Raw genomic sequence first — 25,101 nt, forward strand, 5'->3', positions numbered from 1 at the left:
CTACTGCCAAACCTGTTCAAGCTCTTCCAGGAAACTGAAAAAGAAAAAAACCAGAAATATTCCCAAGTCATTTCAATGAAGCTAACTGCACAAAATATTTATTCCATGAATGAATGTTTCTACTTGTTCTGAACCTGGATAGCCTTTGGAGTCCCAGGCTCTCTTCTTTGAAGACATGTTTTTTAACTTATGATATTCCACCTCTTAATTGGTAATCACATTGCAACACAGTGAGCTGGTTTGGGGACAACTTTTACGAAGCAGATTATAGTCATGTCCATTGCTTTTCAAAAAACTGAGTAAGTTATTGACCCAATATATGTATAACAATGGTTGTGAATCACCCAGGATAAGACATTGTAATGAGGAAGGAACCGAAGCAACTGGCCTTTATCAATTCTATCTGTAAAACATGGAATGAAAAGTAGCAAATTTTTTAAAAGAGTGAAAAAAAAGGAAAAAAAGGTATTCCAAATATAACATCTACTTTACTTACTAATCTTAACTTAGGGAAAAACAAAAGCAAATTACTCCTCAATTTCTCCAGAGGTCCATACTTAGTACCTTGTATTCTATTTTATTATGTGATAGAATAGTTTCACCACTACTACCACAACCTGTCAGAGTATTAGAAGAGGTTTTAGGCTGCGTATAAAATATTACACAGCCTTTATGATATGCAAATTACTCATCTTTGTGCAAGAAAGTATAAATCAATTAACTGATGTCTGTAATATCCCCAAAGACAAATTGCTCTGGGTCCATTTTTCATGCTATATGAAAAATATAATTAACAATACTGTAAACCCGGGTACCTGAACAAAAATGGTTTCTAAGAAAAATTATCAAATTTCCCTATACAAGGAAAAAATTTTTTTTCGTTGGTTTTGGGGCCACACCCGGTGATGTTCAGGGGTTACTCCTGGCTATGAGCTCAGAAATCACTCCTGGCTTGGGGGACCATATGGGACATTGGGGGATAGAACCACGGTCCTTTCTAGGTCTGCAAGGCAAATGCCCTACTGCTGTGCCACCGCTCAGGCCCCAACAAGGGAATTTTTAATACATTGTTTAGTACATTGTTAGTAGCAGTAGCAGCCAGAGACTAGGCGAAGCTATTTACAAACTAAAATTTATTCCAAACTCCATAGAGACCATAGATAACACTTTTATTTTTCCCTTTATTTATTTTGTTTTCCATGGGCCACATTGAGAGATGCTCAGAGATTACTCCGATCTTACTCCAGGTGCTGGGGACCTTACTGAGAATCGAACCCACGTTAGTCACTGCAAGGCAAACACTCTACATGCTCTCCTGTGGTTTGGGTCCAGACACACTTTTCTAATGTGGCCCCTCGCCCTTTTTTTGTTTTTGTTTTTTATTTTGGGGTCACCCCGGCAGCGCTCAGGGGTTAGTTATTCCTGGCTCTGCGCTCAGAAATCGCTCCTGGCAGGTTCGGGGGGGTGGGAGGGACCATATGGGATGCCGGGAGTCGAACCGGGTCCGTCCGGGATTGGACGGTGCAAGGCAAAAAACGCCCTCCTGCTGTGCTATTGCTAGCGGGCAAAGTAGCTGCCGAAGCTGCTTTGCCCCACTCGCCCGGCAGGGGGCAGGGTTCCCAGCGCGGAGTGGGCGTGGCTGCGGCTCCGAGAGCTCCGCCCCTTGCTTTCCGACACGCGCGTAGGGCGCCAGCGCCGGGAAGTGGCGTCTCTTGTCCCTCGGCGCGGCCCGTTGCGCTCTCCTCCCGAGGCCTTGTAGACTGACGTGTCTGCACTTCCTCCGCAGCTCGACGGCTGGGGACCGTGATGGCGGACGCCTGGGAGGAGATCCGGCGGCTGGCGGCTGACTTCCAGCGGGCGCAGTTCGCGGAGGCCTCGCAGAGGTGCCCGACCCTCCCTCCTCTCCTCACTTTGGAGTCCGAAATCGCCCCTAGGCGGCCACGGCATAAAGCTCCGAGGCCCAAAGCGCCGTAGCGTCGAATGCTGTCATTCTCCAACCTGGGAAAAGCTGGCTGGAGGCTCTGAGCTGGCTGCCACCCCCTGAGCACCCCTGGTTCGAGTCCCCCAGGCTGGTGGCCCCTCTCGGCCCTAGCGAGCCTCACCGAGCCTCACCGAGCCCTGTCGGTCTTATCTGGTCACTGGCAGCCTTTTCTCTTGTAGATTTCCAGGCCCATAGGAACATCTGGCAAAAGGAGCTCCTGGCATATAACATTTTGCAAAGCACTAGGCTGACTCTTAAGTCTAGTTTAACTTTTGGGGGCCACCCATGGCAGATAGCCGAGACCCGATCCTTGAACCCGAGTCTAATTTAGGGACACTGAAATTTCGAATCAATAGAACTCGGCCTGGAGGGAGATCAATGTGTTAGGAACTCTCTCTCCCTCGGCCTGTTAAGATTACAGAACACATCAAATCGTTGAAAGATTACCGAAGAACAGCACTTCCAATCTGGTTGATTTCTTGCTTCAAAATCTCTTTGTTCCTTCTGTGAAACCAGATAGATATTAGATGTTAGATGATTAGATAGGCCATCGTCTATCCCTTAAAGCTCAGACTTGGAAAAAGAGCAGATAGGGCACAGGGTTTTATGTGCTTGGGTTGCACATTGCAGGAGGTCCCTTCTCATGGAAAGTTCCTGCCTACAGATCATCGAAAATCAAGTTAAATTTGTGTATTCGGTTTTTATCCCCGCCCCCTGGTTTTTCTTACTAAAGTGAAACTGGAAATTGAAGGGGAAAAAATAGGTTACTTTACTGGATTAATTATAGGGTAAAGGCAAATCTAGGCTGATTTCTACCAAATAAGTAGAGATTTCAGTATCTATCATCTTGCTTACTCCCCAAATATTTTGGCTCTTTAGTTATACCGTTACATTTATTAAATATTGTAATATGAAACAACTTAGCAACTTAAAAGCCCATTTTCACACTTTTTTTTTGAGTTTATTGAACACCATATGTATCAAGTATGCATTTAAAACTGGATTTTATGTTGCAGATTGTCAGAACGGAATTGCATTGAAATCGTAACTAAATTGATCGCTCAGAAACAGCTAGAAGTGGTTCACACTCTTGATGGAAAAGAATATATCACTCCAGCCCAAATTAGTAAAGAAATGAGAGATGAACTGCATGTCCGAGGTGGTAAGTGGTTGCTCAACTTTTTTCCCTTCTGGTTTTTCAGAAAAAGAGTATTAAATACCCTTTTAGTTGTTTTTTGGCGATTATAGGACATCTGTCTTAATTGTTAACTTAATAACAAACCTTAATATCTACAGATTCCATCAAACATGATTATGTAATATAAAGAATGCATCCACTTATTACTTTACAAAAGAACATTTCTATTGAGTTAGGTGTTCCTTTTGCCTTTCCTTAAAAATTAAAAATTTTAATTTAAAGATTAATTTTACTTAAAAATTAAAATGTTTTCTTTTGAGTTTTTCAAATTATTAAACTCATCAATATGGTGCTACACTTGTCACTGTAGACTGTTATTAAAAGCACACATTTTTTATTTTGTGTTTTAAGATTTGAACAAATGGAAATTTATTTATTTATTTATTTATTTATTTATGTTTTGGGGGCTACACCTGGTGACGCTCAGGGGTTAAACCTGGCTCTGCACTTAGGAAACGCCCCTGGCAGAATCTGGGGACCAATATGGGATGGCAGGGATCAAACCTGGATCCATCCCAGGTCAGCAGCTTACAAGGCAAATACTCTACAGCTGTGCTATCACTCCAGCCCTCCCCACCAAACGGAAAATTTAAATATGGAGCAAAACAGAAACAATTTATGAGAACAAGTTGTGAACACAACTCTGCCTTAAGTATTAAAGCATATACTTAATGGTATTTTTTCATCTTCCTGAATAGAGCTAATTCAGTATTAGTTACAGTTTGTAATCCTTAACAGATTTCTTTCGCTGAGAAATATAAATCTGTCTTCCAATTTAAAAAACCTGAAAAAAGTTTTGTTTAAATTTAATTGTCTCTTTGGTATATAGGTAAATGCTCTAAAGGGTAACACAGCATGTTCTCAGTATCACCTGATTTATTGCTGGTGCTTGTAATTGACTTAATATGACAAGAAAGCTTTGAAAATAACTTTTGCTGTGTCTTCACATCTGCAAAAAGATTTACTCATCTAATATTCATTTAAAGATGATAATTATTGTTTCAAGGTCCTTTGTAGAAGGAGTACTTAGATTATTTTCCTCAATGTAGTTTTTTGGAATTTGCAGTTTGGGATTTGTGTATATTAACAAGTTCTTTAAAATAAACAAGTGTCTCTTTCCTTTAAAGGTCGAGTAAACATTGTTGATCTACAACAGGTAAACTTGAAATTTATGATTTTTTTTCTTAAGAGCTCTTAATTTTTTCATATGCTATTTTAATGCCTTAAATTTAAAGGGATATTTTTGTATTGTTTCTAGAGAAACAATTATATAAAGGTCTGGTTTAGTCTTCAATCTGATGATTTCTAATACAGTGAACCAAAATAAATTCTTTCTCAGTAAAAAAGTTATTCTTTACCAAATAAACTCATAGAAGTCATTTTCTGTAATATAAGATAATTTATAGGAAGAAAATCCACTATCTTCATATTTGCATGTTTTTAAGTATGTTGAAGTTAAGAATATAAAAAAGAGAGGCTGGAGAGATAGCACCGCGGTAAGGTGTTTGCCTTGCATGCAGAAGGACGGTGGTTCAAATCCCGGCATCCCATATGGCCCCCAAGCCTGCCGGGGCGATTTCTGAGCATAGAGCCAGGAGTGGCCCTTAGCACTGCTGGGTATGACCCCCCCCCCAAAAAAAAAAAAGGAATATAAAAAAGAATTTTTAGAAAGTTCAAACTTCATGCAAAAAGCTGTTTAAAGATCTTGTGTAAAAGGACTTCTTTTTTTTGTTTGTTTTGGGGTCACATCTGGTGGCTCTCAGGGGTTACTCCTGGATCTGTGCTCAGATATTGCCGCTGGCAAGCTCGGAAAACCATATGGGATGCCTGGAAACAAACCCAGCTCTGTCCCAATCTGCTGCGCACAAGGCAAACGCCCTACTGCTGTGCTATCTCTTCGGCCCCTGCTCCTGCAAAAGGATTTCTGATAAGAAATTTAAATTTTCTGCTGAAGCAAGAAAGTGTAACAAGTAAAAGTACAGCTCAGTTCAGAAAGTAGATTAAAAAAAAAAACAAAAACAGAAAACAAAACAAAACCAAAAAAACCATCTTTTGGGTTTTTTTGCCTTTTGTAGCTCAAGGCAATTTGAAATTATAAACAAGTAAGTTCTTAGAATAATAATTGTACTTATATATCATTTCAAAATTGAAAGCCAATAAAAGTTTTAACTAATGTTATTTATTTTCTAGGTTATTAATGTGGACTTGACTCATATTGAAAATAGAATTAGTGACATCATTAAATCAGAAAAGCATGTTCAGCTAGTGTTGGGACAGCTGATCGATGAGTGAGTATAATATTTAAGAACACTGATGTATATCTTTCTTATTATGTTTAGAATAGCTGTGGCTAGTTTGTCAATTTGTTTTAAACGTATTAGTAGTAACTTTCATTATAAAGTTCATTATTCTTTTTTTTGTTTTTTTCTTGGGGTGCCACACCTGGTGACTCTCAGGGGTTACTTCTGGTTATGTGCTCAGAAATAGCTCCTGGTTTGGGGGATCATATGGGACACGGGGGGATCAAACCATGGTCCATCCTAGGTCAGCGCATTTAAGTCAGATGCCCTATTGCTTGTGCAGCCCCAAATGTTCACTATTCTTAAGAATTAATTACATACAGTAGTTAGAAATGATTTAATTTTTTGTTATCTTAAAGATTAAAAGAGCATAATTTTTGCAGTTTTTCTGGTATGATCTAAGTTTTGATAGCAAATTTGTTCTAAATGTATTAATGAAAAATAACTAGAGTATGTATTGTTAAAAATTCTGTTATTTATAATTTGATTGAATTTATATTTAATTATATTGGTGAGAAATATAATTTTCAGAATATAAAATGTAGACAAAATTATTCTTAATTTTTTTCTTTTTTAATAAAAATATTAGGAACTATTTAAATCGATTAGCAGAAGAGGTGAATGATAAATTGCAAGAAAGTGGTCAGGTAACCATATCAGAACTGTGCAAAACCTATGATCTTCCTGGAAACTTTCTGACACAGGTATTTATTTTTAAGTTCAATTATCTTTTAGGTTAAATTAATGGCAGAAAACTAGACTTTTTTATTAGGTTTTTGCAATTGATTATTGATGTTGGAGCAGTATATTTTAAAAGTGCTTCTTGATATATTGATGTTTCTGATTTAGAAAATATTATAATCGGGCCCGGAGAGATAGCACAGCGGCATTTGCCTTGCAAGCAGCCGATCCAGGACCAAAGGTGGTTGGTTCGAATCCTGGTGTCCCATATGGTCCCCCGTGCCTGCCAGGAGCTATTTCTGAGCAGACAGCCAGGAGTCACCCCTGAGCACCGCCAGGTGTGACCCAAAAAAACAAACAAAAAAAAAGAAAATATTATAATCTAATGAATTTGGAGAAAAATATTAGATTGAATTTTAGGTCTGTTGTGATATAGTCACATAAGTTAATATATAGTGCTTTGATATCAGCTATCAAAAACTAATCAGGATAGAAGTTTTCATTGCCCAATTGTATATCAAGCAATAATTGATGAAGGACCTAGCTCATATGATAGAATACAATTTAAAAAAAAATATTTTTTGTTGGGTTTTTTTGTTTGTTTTTTTGGGCCACACACATTTGATGCTCAGGGGTTACTCCTGGCTAAAGCTCAGAAATTGCCCCTGGCTTGAGGGGACCATATGGGACGCCGGGGGATCGAACCGGGGTCCTGATCCTTGGCTAACGCTTGCAAGGTAGACACCTTACCTCTAGCGCCACCTCGCCGGCCCCGATAGAATACAATTTTAAATGTAGGAGACCTAGATTTCAAGATCTTGTTCTGAATAATTTATTTTAGTATGTGAAGTAGTTATACATTTATTTTTAGACATATCTTACTCTAGTCTGATTATAACTGTGGAGGAATATTCTTGAAATGCCAGAAATCTGCCAATTTAGATCCCTTGAGCAAGGTAATTTGCATCAGAGAAAATAATATTTTAGGCCTTAATGTTTACTGGGCTACAGAGTCTTGGAATAAACATTTCTTTTTCTACAAATTATTCTGTTTATGTTTTGAGTAGCTATATGTTTCAGGTTGCCTATATCTATCATTTCAATATTGCATCAGAAATAACTAATTAGCAAATACCTTTCAGCCTTTTGGCATATCAGCAGTTAGGTTTATTCATATGTTAGGTCTCTCTGAGAAAAGGAAGAATCCTAGCATCTGCAATTTAATTTATAAATCTTGTCAATTTTTTTATTTGGGGGATTTCTCAGTCACATGACTATTATAGTAATAGCAAACAATGATTTTTATAAGACTACACAAATATAGATGTATATGTAATTTTGTTTTTTTTTTAATCCTGAGGCACTGACTCATCGACTGGGTAAAATTATTAATGGACACATTGATCTTGATAACAGAGGAGTAATTTTTACTGAAGCTTTTGTTTCTCGGCATAAAGCACGCATTCGTGGACTCTTCAGTGCTGTTACCCGGTAAACATTTTTGGTTGGGTCTATTTAGGGATTTGGGCCACACTAGGTAGGTGCTCAGGATCTATTTCTGCATTTACTGTTGGGTCACTCCTGTTGGTACTTGGGGAGTCATGGACCATATTGTTCTGCCATTGTTCAGTCAGCATATGCAAGGCAAATGCTTATACTGTTAGTTTGGCCTATTGATAATCATTTTCAACTGATTGAAATTTTTTAAATAGAATTTTATTTAGGACTCTGTTTAAATAAAAAGAAAAACTGCTTTTGTGAAGCAGAAATTTCAGTGCTTTTTCAAATTATATTTCCTTCCACTCCACTTCCACTTCACCATACTTGTGATTTCAAATCCCTTTTGCAGTGTTTAGATAAGAATATAAAATAACCTGGGTATCATGAAAAGAGCATGTACTTTAATTTTTTTATATAATATCTTTTTTAAGCACCATGATTACAAGCATGATTATAGTTGGGTTTCAATCATAAATACAACACCCCCCTTCACCAGTGCAACGTTCCCACCACCAATGACACCCCTGTCCTTCTCCATCCCTGCCTGTATTTGATTCAAGCATTCTACTTCTATCACTCATTAAGATTGTCATAATAGTTGTTAGTGTAGTTATTTCCCTAACTGCACTCACCATTGTTTGTGGTGAATTTTATATTGTTAACTGGTCTTTCCGGCCCTCATCTCTTTTGTCTCTAGGCATTTTTAAAATAATGTCTTTAATTTTTCTTTAAAAACATAGATGAGTGGGACTATTCTGTGTCTCTCACTCTGACTTACTTCACTCAGCATAATAGATTCTGTGTACATCCACGTTTAGGAAAATTTCATGACTTCATCTCTTGATGGCTACATAATATTCCATTGTGTATATCTACCACAGTTTCTTTAGCCATTCATCTGTTGAAGAACATCTTGGGTGTTGCCAGAGTCTGGTATTGTAAATAAAGCTGCAATGAACATAGGTGTGAGGAAGGGATTTTTGAATTGTATTTTTGTGTTAGTAAGGTATATCCCTAGGATCCCTAGGAGTGGTATAGCTGTATCATACAGGAGCTTAATTTCCAGTTTTTTGTCATATTGTTTTTTATAATGTCTGGACTAGACGGCATTCCCACCAGCACTGATTGTTTCTTTGTCTTTGTGATGTGTGCCAGTCTCTGTGGAGTGAGATGGTACCTCATGGTTTTGATTTGCATCTCCCTGATAATTAGTGATGTGGAGCTTTTTTTCATGTGTCTTTTGGCCATTTGTATATCTTTGAAGAATTGTCTGTTCATTTCTTCTCCCCGTTTTGATGGGGTTAGATTTCTTTTCTTGTTAAGTTCTTTCAGTACCTTGTATATTTTTAATATTAGCACCTTATCTAATGGGTATTGAGTGAATAGTTTTTTCCATTTTGTGGGCAGCAGAACGTGCACTTTAAAATCAGTCCATGGACTGGAGAAGATAGTAGAGTAGTCAGGTTTCATGCCTGGCATTCTGCTAACCTGGATCCTATTCCCAACACTTCGATGCTGTCCAAAGGCCACCAGGAGTGATATCTGAACACAGCACTCAGCTTACCCCAAAATAAAATAACAACAACAAAAAATCAGAAGTCAGAGTGTCATAGCTGAGCCTCATGGTAATTATGTGATCTTAAAAAAAATTAGTCATCAAACAGGGCTAGATTGTATTAGGATCCTATGTTCCAAACACATTATACACATTTAGAATAAATATATAAATTTAAAATCACTTTACTTTTCTAAGATAAGAATTGTTTAAGTATTTGGATAGACATGATAAACTTCAATATAAAATTAAGAAAAACCTGAAGTTACAGTTTTCTCATTGCTCTGTCACTTTACCTCCATGATTTTATCCTTTTTTGCCCCCAGCATTTTAATATGCTCTCATTTCTCTCATTTAAAAATAATCAGACATCTCTCTGAACTGCACACTCCACTCTACCATTCTGTTTGTTCCTTAAAGTTATCTTCTCAAGTGCTAATGCTGCATTTATTATCTCAGTTTTATTCTTACCTTCTGGCACTTCTTAATTCTTATACATCTGGTGTATACTTTGTACATCACAGTAATGTCAATATGCCTACTTTAATGGATATTCTCTACTCCTGTTTTACTTGACTTTGCTGTAACATTGGAACATTAACTGGAATCATGCTTTCCTTGAAATTTTGTTACATTTTTTCTTTGAACTTTGAAAATTTCTTTACATAAATACTTGTGTGTGTGTGAGTGAGTATAGCTATTCCTTCATATATACTTGTGTGTGTGTGTGTGTGTGTTTGTGTGTGTGTGTGAGTGAGTGAGTGAGTGAGTGAGTGAGTGAGTGAGTGAGTGAGTGAGTGAGTATATATAGTCATACCTTCAAAATACCTTCCCTAGCTCTTTATTTCTCTAGCTTTTCTCAGTCTGGCACTTCTTGGATAATTGTACCTTTCTTTCTTCTTTTTGTCAGGAATCAAAGGTACATGCAAGTAATGTCCTTTAAACTAGCCTGATTTTGCCCACTCCAACTCTGCCCTTTCCTCTCCCTCTCTTCACCCTCTTCCTACTCCTTTTCACTCCCTCTTCCTATAGCTTTCTCCTCTCCCTTCTCTTCTTTCACTTTTCTCCCTCCTCTCCTCTCCCCTCTCCTCTCCCTTTTTTCTTTTCCTCTCCTTACCCCCCCCCCCCAGTTTTTATTTGGATTTTTGGGTCACACCTAGTGGCACTCAGGGATTACTCCTGGCTCTGTGCTCAGAAATCACCCCTGGCAGGCACAGGGGACCATATGGGATGCCAGGATTCGAACCACTGTTCATCCTTTATTGGTCGTGTGCAAGGCAAATGCTCTGCTGCTGTGCTATTGCTCTAGCCCCTCCTTTTCCCTTTTTCTCTTCTTCTTTCTCTTTTCTCCTTTCCACTCCTCTCTTCTCCCTAAAAAAAAAAAAAAACTAAGACTGATTTTATGCTCTACTTCTTTTTTAAATTTCAGACCCATACTACTAGCACAGCATCTTGACTAAAATGTTTTATAAGTACCTCAAATTAAATGTATTAAAAGATTTTAACCATCCCTAAGCTAGCCTTATCCAATTATATTAGATTTTATCTGGATAGTTTTATGCAAAACCTGGGAATCATTGTTTATACCAGTATTCTTCAATCACTGTTTTACAATTCCAGTCCACAACAGTAAAAAGGAGGAAAACCATTGGTCTGCCTCCTTGGCTTTAGTACACTTGCCAGTTTGGAAGTGGTAAATAAGACAGTTGCTAGTCAATAGCTAGAAAATAGTTGAAGAACAATGAATTGTTGCTCTCATTCTCTTTTTAGAAAACATTTGAATTAATGGAGGGGAACATTAGATACTTAGGGTTTATTCCTGCTTTTTTGCTTAAAGGTCACTTTTAGCAGCTTAGGGGACCATATGGTATGATGGGGATCAAACCTGGTTCAGCAATATGTAAGGCAAATGCCCTACTACCCCTATTACTCTGCCCCGAATTAGTTTTCATATTACTTAGGTAATGTTATTTCTCTGATGTCACCATTTTTGCTACTTGAGTTTATTTTTACCAGAGATTTTTATTGTTTTTGGGGCCACACCCAGTAACCCTTGGGTTATTCCTGACTCTGTCCTCAGACAGAAATCACTCTTAGCAGGCTTGGTGGACCAAGGGGATGCCAGGATTGAACCTAGGTTGGCTGCATGCAAGGCAAATGCCCTACCCACTGTGTTATATTACCAGAGCTATTTTAGTAACATTCTAATCAGTATCTCTTTTACACATACTACCTTCAAGACCATTTACTTGGAAATCCATACTTACGTATTGTGCACTTCATATGTAAGACCCTGATGGTACAAATGGTAAATGCAACTTCTTTTCTTTATAAGAAAAATAATTTTAAACAAAAACCTAAAAACCTAATAACCATTTTTTCTGATCTATTGAAAGGGAAGTTGCTATTGCTATGTTCCAACTCCATGAATATTTTATAGTCTTAAATGTCCAATAAAAAGGAGCACTTGTCATATATAATAAAACAACAACATCAGAAAGTTAATATTGGTATATTATTATCCATTTTCCATATCTCAGGTATGTTATACCATCATAGAAAAGAATGTTGTTCAAAATTTCATATTGTATATCATTCTTTTTTTCCATCATTATCTTCATTATCATTAATTTGGAACATTTACTTGATCTTTATTTTTGGCTTTAATACTTTTATAGATCACATGCCAAATATTTTGTGAAATGTTCAGTTTTGTTGCTCCACTAATTTTTTGATACTTACGTTCAAGCTATTTGACTTTAGAAGTTGTATCAAAAAGAGATTCTGTGTTTTTATCACTGACTATCAGGTGTCATTTCACTTTATTTTTTCTAGGCACTATGAGAATAATTTTTAATAAGAAGATAATCTGCTAGGTTTCTCATAAATTAACATTCTTTTTAAATTACTTGTGAGATCAATAATATGAGACCATGTAAGTTATCCTGTTTTTAATCAAAAATCAATTTTCTCATTTATTTAATCTTTATGTACTCTTGTTGCCTAGTCTCTTCATTGAATTATGATCCATTTTTAGCTTTTCAAATTTATACTGACCTAGCTAGTGACAGTTCAGGCTGACTTCTGTGTCCTCCTATTATTTTCCATTAGTTTTAAAGCGCTTCTTTTCTTTCTGGTACATGTTCCAGGCTCCGTAGAGTATATTGTTTAGAAACTAAGTTCTGAAACTGGACTGCTTGTTGCCACTTGCTATCATTGCATCTACCTCCTCACAGTAGACAAGATAAAGAATGCACATAAACGTGTATTCAAACCACGAGATCATACTCCTAGCTCTAATTCCATTACAAAATCATATATTTCCTCTATTATTTTACTATTTATATTTTCTGTAAAAACTTAACTTTTATTGTCTTTGCTTACTTGATTGGTTTCTCTCTATGTGACATATCTCCCATTTTTGCTAGTTCTCATCCTATGTGGATGCTCTCCTACATATAGTTGAGTATAGTTACCACGTCAGCAAAGATCATTTTTCTGGCTTGTAGTAGCCCAGTTTTTACATGAAATATTACTAAGATTGATTGGGCAGCTTGTACCACCCTCCTAATACAACAAACCTATAGATTGGATATGTTTCTGGGAAAGAAGCTGGATAGTTGAATAATAGGAATGGAGGTGCTGGGAAAGGTAGCAGGTGTTGTTTTGTAATCATGTAGTAGTCTGTGCATGTTTAGTTAGCCTAAAAAATGTTTCTTTGACATATACTTATTTTTCTTTGATTAGTTATTGTAATGACTATATTATAATAGCAGATAATATTTGAAATCACCCTACATCTCAATTCGAACTTCAGAGGGAAAAAGAACAGCATTTCTAATTTAGAAAAGGTTTATAGTACATATAAACTAGTGTAGTTAACTACAGAGAAGAGCAGAAAGTAACTAAAAAAGTGGTATGTAGTTATATTAATTTGCTAGCTATACCAAATTACATTGCATTTTAATATATTAAAATGAAAATTCAGCACTAGCCTAGGATGGACCGCAGTTCAATCGCCGATGTCCCACATGGTCCCCCAAGCCAAGAGCAATTTATGAATGCATAGCCAAGAGTAACCCCTGACTGTCACTGGGTGTGGGCCAAAAAAAACAAAGAAAACGAAGAAAAGTTGGTACAAAAGTAAATTGGCTCTGGATTAGAAAAACATTAATCTCTATACAATTACAGTATAATTCTAACTAAGGATATAAAATATAGTGCCCATCTTTTGTTTTGTTTAGCTTTGTGTTATATTTTGGGAGCCATACCTAGAAGTGCTCTGAATTTAATCCAGGGTCAGAGTTTGGGGATCACGTCTGGCAAGGTTCTAGGTACCTAAGAGGGCGGTGGAGGTGGGGGGTATATCAAACTTGAGTAAGGTGTGTTTTAGGCAAGAGCCTAACCAGCTTTGTTAGCTCTCTAGCCTCATAAAATTTGATACTTCTCTTGCCTTCAATTTTTTCTTTGAAATTACTATTTTTCACAAACTTAATTAGCTTAAGCATTTGGTTTTGGATTTTTTGTTTTGGGACCATACCCTGGTAGGACCATCTATGTGTGGAGGGTGGTAATTGAACTCAGGTCAGCTGTGTATATCCTACTTACTTTTAACTCTTTAATATACATATATAGAATGTATATGAATCTTAGGGTTTCATATCTTTTTCTTTCCATAAAGGCCTACAGCAGTGAATTCTTTGATTTTGAAATATGGCTTTCAGGAGCAGCTTCTTTACTGTGAGTTTTATTTAAATATATTCTTAACAATCAAGCAGCATAGTCCTTTCTTTAGATATTTGTTGATTTTATGTGTATACGTCTGAATCTCTTACTAGGTTTGGGGAGTCTTAACTGCTATAGTATTTCTTTTAAAGTTACAACCAGTTTTTCAGCTTGTATATCTGCAAACATGAGAACTAAATTGAAGAATGGAAAAGAAATAGGTAGAGAACTAAAAGCGAATTTTTATTCTCTGTATTCTTTAGACTATGGACTTGAAGTAAATAATCTTTAAAACTTTGAAATTAAAATCTAACTAATTTGGCAGTCTTTATAATTGGAAGTTTGTAGAACTTCTTTATATTTAATTCGAAGTTATTCAAGTGAAAATTGGCAACTTGTTTTTGTTTTGTTTGTTTTAGTTAGAATTTGACAGGGACTAGAGCAATAGTAAACCAACCAGGGCATTTGCTTTGCATGCACCATTCCCAGTTCGATCCCATCACCCTCTATTGTCCTGAGTACTGCGAGGAAAGCCAGTGATACTGCAAAAAAAAGAAAAAAGAAAAAGAAAAGAAAAAGGTGATATGTTCTAATTTATGCAGAATTGAAGTTCTAAAATTAATTCATGTACTTATTTTATTAAAAGTCAGTGTAAAGAATATTTCTTTACTCTACATGTTTTTGGGGTGGAGACACATTCTAGGGGGAATTTGGGGGCTACACCCTTCAGTGTTCCAGGACTACTCATGGCTTAGTTCTTAGGGGTCACTCCTGGTAGTGCTCAGGGACCCATATACATTGCCAGGGATGGAAATGATATCAATATGTTCAAGACAAGTGCCTTTACCTCTGTTCTATCTCTTGCTCTGCTGGACATTTTTGAGCATGTTAGCTAATTCACTTAGTCTACTTTGTCTTTTTTTTTTTAATTTTGATATTTAAATGATGAAATGTTTCATAGCATTAGTTCTCAGTTTGGAAATCTTTTGATGGTGAATATTTGCATTAATGTTGTTTTTCTAAAATAGTTATTGAATGTTTATGATATATAGAAAGAAAGGGAAGGAGGGAGATATAATGTACTCTTTCAAGCATTTTACTTGAATACAGTAACTTGAGAATGTATTGTTATGATACCTTTTTCAAAGATGGAAAGTAGAGGCATAAGGAAAATGATCCTCCTTACTTTTCTCAGCTAGGAGATGATAGAGTTGAGATTTGGGTCCATAGTTCTCATCCTCATAATCATAGTATTGTACTTCCTAGGCAGTGTTAAAATATGTTAATTTAAATAATGAAAATGCATAATCACATTTTTCTTGACTATGTTATACTATTCTAGCAAGATCCAGGTGCCTTGATTTTTTTTCCTAAACATAAGACTTTTAGAATTGGTAACTGCATATTATCTATTCTCAAGTTTTTAGGCATCCACTTTTAAACAAATTATGTGATAATAATAGATAATGTTACATAGATAGTATGTGATGGATAATGATATGCTGATTTTTTTCAAAAATTGTACGAACTAATAAGATTTAACATGTTGATGTTACCTAATTTGAGGTACAAATTCACTATTAGCTAGTATCCACCATTCCCTTAAATTTGTAACCTAGGATTTTTGATTTTTCATAAATAGTAGGAATGATATGTCTGCAATGTCTCCATATATGCATTTTAAACTTAAAAGTTTTTCGAGATAAATATTAAGATTTGTTCCTAACATTACTTATTTTTATTTGGTTTTGTTTTAAGCTGTGCTTGAGGAACTTGTTAATAGCGGACGTGTACGAGGCACTGTGGTTGGTGGGAGACAGGATAAGGCAGTGTTTGTTCCTGATATCTACTCCAAAACACAAAGTACTTGGGTGGATTCCTTTTTCAGGCAGAATGGCTACCTAGGTAACTTTTTTCCTTCAAATTAAAATTGCTTTCTGATATAAATACATGAATAGAAAATAGTGTTGTACTTACCTTTGCAAAGACACCAAATCCATTGTAGTAGGTCGGAAAATTAATATGGCTATCTTTGAGTTAAAAGTAGTCATACTACAACTTTTAGTATATTTTAAGACTGAGTTTGCTTCCATAGTTATTGAGCAGGTGTTAAAAGGCTAAAAACTGGTATTCGTTTTTACTCATATTAGTCATGTACTTGTATTATTATTCAGTACTATTATACATTATTCAGTGATAATGATACTATTACAATCTACTACTTTTAATTCATGGGGTTAAATTTTTTCATGCTTTCTAAAGTTGCTGGTTTTCAATTTCATCATCTTAAAAGTATTTTAAGGAGCAGAGAGCAAAGTGGTGCTCCTATCCTGCCAGGAGTGATCCCTGATCAAAGAGCTAGGAGTAAGCCTTAAGCCCTGAGCACAGCCAGGTGTGACCCAAAAATTGAAGCCCTTACCCATATAAAAAGGACTTTATTTGGTGTTAGCTTTACATTCACTTTTATTAGTTTTCCAGTACTTCAGAAATATAACTACTCTAAAATTTGTTTTTAAGCTTTTGTCATTTGAATAATGTGATGTAGTGGATTGAATTCATTTAAAAAAAAAGTTGCTTTGTGAGGGAGTCCGAATGTATCTGTCTTTTCAGTTTGATCAGTATTACTAACCCTCCACAAAGAGTAGTTGCTTTTCGGAATTGTACCTATAAGATCTTATTGTTTATATTCAGATAATTTAAGCATGTTCTTGAATACTGGATTTTGCTTATTTTTAAACTTATATTGGTCTCTTTCTTGAACCATGGACTAAAGTCTAATTGTTATAATTTTCTTAAAAATGATTATTTGGGGGATAGAAAGAGGAAAGCAGATGTCTCTAATATCTTCAGTGGTTTTAAATATCAATATTTTATGTCTTTTCATTAACTTGAACTATAAGGGAGAATTACTAAGTTACATTAAATAACTTAGTTACTAATGTACTATTACATTTGAAAACTAAATTCCATTTAATAGTTAACGAATAGGCTAAATTCATTTTTTTAAGGTCATTACCTTATCTTTACTCACATTTTTTTACTTAATACTCTGGTTCTTTTCTGCATTGATTCCTCATCTAGAAAGAGAGAGCGGCTATGATTAAAGAAATTCTATACCAGTTTTAAAATAAAATTTAATATGAATTTAGTAACATGAGGAAATTAAGCTATGGTACTTTTTATGCTTTACTCTTTAAAATGATATTAGAATTTGGTATACTCACAAAGAATAGGTTTTGGTAAAAGTTAACATATTTGTAAGATTTTTTTTAAGCTGTGAATGATTGAGTTTTGTTTCAATTTTTTATTTGTATTTCTAGAATTTGATGCGTTATTGAGACTTGGAATTCCAGATGCTATAAGTTACATAAAGAAAAGATATAAGACTGCACAGCTTTTGTTTTTGAAAGCAGCTTGTGTTGGTCAAGGTCTTGTGGATCAGGTGGAAGCTTCAGTAGAAGAAGCCATCAGTTCTGGAACATGGGTTGATATTGCAGTATGTTTTATTTATTTTTTCCTTATTTTTCCTTAAACCATAAAGAACTATTTTCTTAGAAAGTGTTTATTTTAAGAATTAAAATATTGGTGCCCCAAAGATAGCACAGTGGATAGGGCATTAGCCTTGCACAAGGCTGACCCTTGTTTGATCCACCACATCCCATATGGTCCCCCAAGCTGGGGTAATTCTGAGCTAGAGCCAGGAGTAATGCCTGAGTGCAACCAGCTATGGCACAAAAACAAAAACAATAACAGCAAGAAAAATTTAAAATACATAGAGTCTGGAATGATAGTACAATGGGTAAAGCACTTAACTTGCATACAGCCCACCCAAATTCAATCCTGGCACCCTATATGGTCCCCAGCCCTGCCAGAAGTGAACCCTGATCATAAAGCCAGGAAAAAACACTGAACCAAGCACTACTGGGTATAGCCCTTCTACTTCCCATCACCCCCAAATAAAAGAATTGAAATACTTAGACATAGTCTTAGTTTTAAATTCAAATTTTAGTTGCCATTGTTATAAAAAGTTAATTTTTATTATTTTACACTTAAAGATTTTTCTAGCTTTTGAAGATGAATGGCATTCTATGTTGGGATAGTCAGTATCCAGAATTATATAAATCTCAAATAGCAAAGAACATGAATCTTATCAATCTTGCCTTACAGAGATTCTTGAGATTTACAGCAATTTTATCTTAAGTACCTATAAATTTACTTGTATCAGTATCATGTAGCACTTATTTATGCCTTTTCCATTGACTTCTGCCATTGTATTTAAACAAGCTGCTTTAACATTGATTGGTTTACTTAAATGCTTGATGTTGACCTTTTTATTATGCAAAAAGATAGATTAATAAAAAAAATAGTTCATCAGTTCATTATTTAATGTTTATAACTTTAATTTTTTTTTTTTTTTTTTTTTTTGGTTTTTGGGCCACATCCGGCGGTGCTCAGGGGTTACTCCTGGCTGTCTGCTCAGAAATAGCTCCTGGCAGGCACGGGGGACCATATGGGACACCGGGATTCGAACCAGCCACCTTTGGTCCTGAATCGGCTGCTTGCAAGGCAAACGCCACTGTGCTATCTCTCCGGGCCCATATAACTTTAATTTTATAAATCAGAAAAGTGCTTATGTGGGGGCCAGAGCATAGTATGGATTAAGGAACTAGTTTTGCATGCAGCTGACCTAAAATCTATTCCAGAACTCCCTATGATCCTCTAGTACCTCCATGAGTGAACCTGAGCCCAGTCAAGTGTAGCTCATAAACAAAAATGTTGGAAGATAGTAAAATGGGTAGGGCACTTGCTTGCATATATGGCCACCCACAGTTGATCCCTGGCAGCACATATGATTCTCTGGGCCTTTGGTATGGCCCAAAAATCAAAAATGAAAGAAAAGTACTTATTTTGAATATACAAATTACAGAGAATTCCAGGCACATATTTATTAATTTAACAAATCGTGTTAGGTTTTGATGTTGCTAAATAAGAATGTATCCAAACAAGTTCCCTGTTTTTAGGAGTGATACTTTTATAAGATGTTTTGTGGGAAGGGAAGGGTAGATAGTTAATGAAAATGGGGATGTAAGTTCAATTAATAGAACAAAGAATAATTTTTTTATTCAGGGGCCGGAGTTGTGGCACAAGCAGTAAGGCATCTGCTTTGCCTGCTCTAGCCTAGGACAGACCGCGGTTTGATCCCTCAGCATCCCATATGGTCCCCCAAGCCAGAAGCAATTTCTGAGCTCACAGCCAGAAGTAACCTCTGAGCATCACCAGGTGTGGCCCCATAACCAAAATAGATAAATAAATAAATAAATAAATAAATAAATAAATAAATAAAAATTTTTCAGTCACACCCAGCAGGGATCAAACCTGGGTTGGCTGCATCTTAGGCAAGCACCTTATCCACAATACTGTCTTTCTAGCCCCATTCATAATGCATGTTGGAAATAAAGTTATCAGAACTGGCTGTTATATTCATTGTGGGGTTTTTTTTGAGAGAGAACTTGATTATAAGTTTTTGAACATGAGATCAACTAAGTAGATAAAAACTGAGTTGGGAGTTATGGAGGAAGAATAGTGGGAGCTGCAAGTGTGAGACAGGAGACTGCAAATCAGTGTCATTTTGGATATGCTAAAATGCCTATCAAGCATGAATAGTAGATATGATCATAGAGCTTCGAACGATATTGAAGGTAGAAATATAACCTGGGGTGATATAAAAATACAGTAGGTGGGGGGCCAGAGTGGTGGTGTAGAGTATAAGGCATCTGCCTTGCCCACACTAGCCTAGGACAAACCGCGGTTCAATCTTCCAGAGTCCCATATGGTCCCCCAAGCCAGCAGCAATTTCTGCGTGAATAGCCAGGAGTAAACCCTGAGCGTCACCGGGTGTGGCCCAAAAACTAAACTATGTTTAGAAACCATTGGAGTTCATGAATTCTCTTAGGGAGGGGAAAAGGTTACAAAGGGTATTGTATTCTCTTGCAGTCTCACACTTTATTTTCATTATATTTGTAATTCTAGCCTCTGCTACCCACTTCATTATCAGTTGAAGATGCTTCAATATTGCTGCAACAGGTGATGAGATCATTCAACAAACAGGCTTCAGCTGTAGTCTTTAAAGACACTATGGTAGTTAGTGAAAAATTTATAAATGACTGTATGGAACTCTTCAATGAATTGATGCACCAAAAAGCTGAAAAGGTATAGTATAACAGATTTTCTATTGTCTACATATATGGAAAGTATTTTCACATTAGGTATTTTTTTTTCTTCCGATTTCTTTCCTTTTGTTTTTGGAAAATGGGCTAAGAAACATACACTAAAGTAGATACTATATCACTTCATTAATTCATCATTTATATTTTTCTCATGAATTTCTTTTTTCTTTCCTTTATTCCCACCAGTAAATATTATATAGAATATACACTTAGCTTGCACGTGGCCACCCCTGGTCCCTGGTAACTCATATAGTTTGCTGAGCTCCTACAAGGAGTAATCCCTGAACATAGAGTTGTGTGTGTTTCCAAAACAATAAACATTTTCTTATGGAGCCCCAAAAGAGAGATAGCATATTTTAATGAAAATATACTTTTTTTCACTATAGATTTAGAGCTTTTTCTCATGATAAAGAACTGATTTCTGAATTTAGAAGTTTATTAACATTATTTTTTTTAATTTTTTGTTTTTATTTTTTCTCAATATGAGACTCCTACTCTAGAACTTTACATTTTCTTACAGCTCCATTTTCTTTCTTTTTTAATTAATATCTTTACTTAAGCACTATGGTTACAAACATGTTTGTAGTTGGATTTCAGTCATAAAAATGTACAACTCCCTTCACCAGTGCCAGCCTTCCTGGCATCAATGCCCTTCATCTCCTTCCTCTCCACACCCTGCATGTCTTCAAGACAGGCTTTCTATTTCTCTCACTACCATTGTCATAATAGATGTTGGTGTAGTTATTTAGCTCATGTTGTGGTCTGATCCTTTTAGCCTTCATCTCTATTGTCTCTGGGTATTTTTACCATACTGTCTTTTATTTTTCCTAAATCCCACAGATGAATGAGGTGATTCCTTGTCTATCTCTCTCTCCCTCTGACTCTTTTCACTCAGCATAATAATTTCCATGTCCATCCATGAGTAAAAAAATTTCATTATTTCATTTTTCCTGTCGACTGCATAGTATTCCATTGTGTATATATGTTAAAGTTTCTTTAGCTACTTATCTGTTGTTGGGCATCGGGGTTGTTTCCAGATTCTGGCTATTGTAAATAAAGTTGCAATGAACATAGGTGTGCAGAGAGAATTTTTGTATTGTCTCTATGTTCCTAGGGTGTATTCTTAGAAGTGGTATAGCTGGATCAGATGGGAGCTCAGTTTTCTGATTTTTGAGGAATCTCCTTATTGTTTTCCAGAAAGCTTGGACTAGACAGCATTTACACCCACAGTAAATGAGCATTCCTTTCTCTCATAGCTTCACCAACACTGATTATTCTTGTTCTTTGTGATATGTGCCAGTCTCTGTGGCGTGAGATGGTAACGCATTGTTGTTTTGATTTGCATCTCCTTGATGATTAGTGCTGTGGAGCATGTTTTCATATGCCTTTCTTTAAATCAGAGATCAAAATTAAGCCTCGCACATGAAAAACTGCTTCTGTAACTACATTTTATCTTATAATTTTGATGGAAATTACCTGATGTTTTTTGTAATCCCAGGAACCCAAATTATTCCGCAGTGGTAGAAATAGTCAATAATATCTAAAAGGGATTTCATATGACAGTGTTTTTTAGAATTTTTTATTATGTGGTAACAGATAAAAAAAAATGCCAAAAATAACATGGGAAAGGAAATAGTGTCACTGTCAACTGTGAAACAAACCTCTATAAAAGTTAGCAATAAAAAAATGAGAAAAACTATGTAGAGTTGTAAAGACAACTTGTGTGTTTTCCTTTTTTTGTAATGATACACATTTTTGCCAAAAAAATATTATATTTCAGGAAATGAAAAATAATCCTGTGCACCTAATCACTGAAGAAGATCTGAAACAGGTTTCTGTCTTAGAAAGCAGTACAAGTAAGAAGGATAAAAAAGATGAACGAAGAAGGAAAGCAACAGGTAATAAAAACATAGAAATTTAAAGAGGGTATGGAAATTTGGCCTTTTTATCGCAGTGAACTTTGCATATAGTAAAAACCGTAATTTGGTTGTTCACTATTAATCTTTGGATTTTTTTTAATAAATTAGAAAAAATTAGTTGCACTGAGTCAAATTTCAGTTATTAAAAATGAAGGTATTGGTTATTACATATTTGTTTTATGGATTATTTTATGTTAATTTTATGGTTTGACCTATCTTAACTATTTACTTTTTCTACTAATACTTCTAGTTAAATAACTATTAATATTTTATTTTGTCTTGACAAATCATATTTACACTACCTATTGTCTTTACCTGAATTTTTCTCTACCAGACTTAAATTATGGTTATGATATCTTGTCATTTTGGACTCAACTTTAAATAGCACGGTTTTTTTTTTTTTCATACTATTCCATTCTGTCCTCTTTTTTTTTTTTTAACAACTTTATTACATACATGATTGTATTTGGGTTTCAGTCATGTAAAGAATACCACCCATCACCAGTGCAACATTCCCATCACCAATGTCCCAAATCTCCCTCCTCCCCACCCTACTCCCGCCTATACTCTACACAGGCTTTCTATTTCCCTTGTCCATTCTCATTATTAGGATAGTTCAAAACGTAGTTATTTCTCTAATTAAACTCATCCCTTTTTGCGGTGAGCTTCATGACATGAGCTGTAACTTCCAGCTCTTTTTTCTTTTGTGCCTGAAAATTATTATTGCAAGAATGTCTTTCATTTTTCTTAAAACCCATAGATGAGTGAGACCATTCTGCGTCTTTCTCTCTCTCTCTGACTTATTTCACTCAGCATAATAGATTCCATGTACATCCATGTATAGGAAAATTTCATGACTTCATCTCTCTTGACAGCTGCATTATATTCCATTGTGTATATGTACCACAATTTCTTTAGCCATTCATCTGTTGAAGGGTATCTTGGCTGTTTCCAGAGTCTTGCTTTGGTAAATAGTGCTGCAATGAATATAGGTGTAAGGAAGGGATTTTTGTATTGTATTTTTGTATTTCTAGTGTATATTCCAAGGAGTGGTACAGCTAGGTCCTATGGGAGGTTGATTTCCAGTTTTTGGAGGAATCTCCATATTGCTTTCCATAAAGGTTGAACTAGACGGCATTCCCACCAGCAGTGGATAAGAGTTCCTTTCTCTCCACATCCCTGCCAACACTGCTTGTTCTCATTATTTGTGATGTGTGCCAATCTCTGTGGTGTGAGGTGGTACCTCATAGTTGTTTTGATTTGTATCTCCCTGATGATTAGTGATGTGGAGCATTTTTTCATGTGTCTTTTGGCCATATGTATTTCTTCTTTGTCAAAGTGTCGGTCCATTTTTTCTCCCCAATTTTTGATGGGATTAGATGTTTTTTTCTTGTAAAGTTCTGTCAGTGCCTTGTATATTTTGGAGATTAGCCCCTTATTTGATGGGTATTGGGTGAATAGTTTCTCCCACTCAGTGGGTGGCTCTTGTATTCTGGGCGTTATTTCTTTTGAGGTGCAGAAGCTTCTCAGTTTAATATATTCCCATCTATTAATCTCTGCTTTCGCTTGCTTGGAGAGTGCAGTTTCCTCCTTGAAGATGCCTTTAGTCTCAATGTCCTGGAGTGTTTTACCTACGTGTTGTTCTATATATATTATGGTTTCGGGTCTGATATCGAGGTCTTTCATCCATTTGGATTTAACCTTCATACATGATGTTAGCTGGGGGTCTAAAGTTCAATTTTTTGCAAGTGGCTAGCCAGTTGTGCCAACACCACTTGTTGAAGAAGCTTTCTTTGCTCCATTTTGGATTTCTTCCTCCTTTATCAAAAATTCGGTGATTATATGTCTGGGGAACATTCTCTGAGTATTCAAGCCTATTCCACTTATCTGAGGGCCTATCTTTATTCCAATACCATGCTGTTTTGATAACTATTGCTTAGTAGTACAGTTTAAAATTGGGGAAAGTAATTCCTCCCATATTCTTTTTCCCAATGATTGCTTTAGCTATTCTAGGGTGTTTATTGTTCCAAATGAATTTCAAAAGTGCCTGATCCACTTCTTTGAAGAATGTCATGGGTATCTTTAGAGGGATCGCATTAAATCTGTACAATGCTTTGGGGAGATTGCCATTTTAATGATGTTAATCCTGCCAATCCATGAGCAGGGTATGTGCCCCCATTTTCGCGTGTCCCCTCTTATTTCTTGGAGCAGAGTTTTATAGTTTTCTTTGTAACGGTCCTTCACATTTTTACTCAAGTTGATTCCAAGAAATTTGAGTTTGTGTGGCACTATTGTGAATGGGGTTGTTTTCTTAATGTCCATTTCATCCTTCATACTATTGGTGTATAGAAAGGCCATTGATTTTTGTGTGTTAATTTTGTAGCCTGTCACCTTGCTATATGAGTCTATTGTTTCTAGAAGCTTTTTGGTAGAGTCTTTAGGGTTTTCTAAGTAGAGTATCATGTCATCTGCAAACAATGAGAGCTTGACTTCTTCCTTTCCTATCTGGATTCCCTTGATATCTTTTTGTTGCCTAATCGCTATAGCAAGTACTTCCAGTGCTATGTTGAATAGGACAGCCTTGTCTTGTGCCAGAATTTAGAGGAAAGGCTTTCAGTTTTTCCCCATTGAGGACAATATTTGCCTCTGGCTTGTATGGCCTTTAACTATATTGAGAAAGGTTCCTTCCATTCCCATCTTGCTGAGAGTTTTGATCAAGAATGGGTGTTAGACCTTATCAAATGCTTTCTCTGCAGCTATTGATATGATCATGTGATTTTATTTTTCTTGTTCTTGATGTTGTGTATTATGTTGATATATTTACGAATGTTAAACCATCCTTGCATTCCTGGGATGAAACCTACTTGATCGTAGTGGATGATCTTCTTAATGAGGCATTGAATCCTATTTGCTAGGATTTTGTTGAGGATCTTTGCATCTTTATTCATCAGCAATATTGGTCTGTAATTTTCTTTTTTCGTAGCATCTGTCTGGTTTAGGTATCAAGGTGATGTT

General features: G+C 35.9%; 1 protein-coding gene across 1 annotated transcript in view; it reads left to right on the plus strand.

Annotated features, from left to right (window-relative positions):
- The first annotated feature begins 1,753 nt into the window (after positions 1-1,753).
- UFL1 (UFM1 specific ligase 1) overlaps positions 1,754-25,101 on the plus strand; it is a 40,285-nt gene continuing 16,937 nt past the window's right edge. Inside the window, exons 1-11 of the mRNA XM_049771349.1 lie at positions 1,754-1,883; positions 2,998-3,143; positions 4,307-4,335; positions 5,370-5,467; positions 6,069-6,183; positions 7,521-7,651; positions 13,897-13,955; positions 15,699-15,845; positions 17,261-17,436; positions 19,971-20,150; positions 21,948-22,065. Of these exons, the coding sequence (XP_049627306.1) occupies positions 1,807-1,883; positions 2,998-3,143; positions 4,307-4,335; positions 5,370-5,467; positions 6,069-6,183; positions 7,521-7,651; positions 13,897-13,955; positions 15,699-15,845; positions 17,261-17,436; positions 19,971-20,150; positions 21,948-22,065 (1,276 nt within the window). The 5' untranslated portion in view covers positions 1,754-1,806. The remainder of the gene's footprint in view (positions 1,884-2,997; positions 3,144-4,306; positions 4,336-5,369; positions 5,468-6,068; positions 6,184-7,520; positions 7,652-13,896; positions 13,956-15,698; positions 15,846-17,260; positions 17,437-19,970; positions 20,151-21,947; positions 22,066-25,101) is intronic.

Source organism: Suncus etruscus, chromosome 4 (assembly GCF_024139225.1).
Source record: "Suncus etruscus isolate mSunEtr1 chromosome 4, mSunEtr1.pri.cur, whole genome shotgun sequence".
In the NCBI taxonomy this organism is placed as follows: Eukaryota; Metazoa; Chordata; class Mammalia; order Eulipotyphla; family Soricidae; genus Suncus; species Suncus etruscus.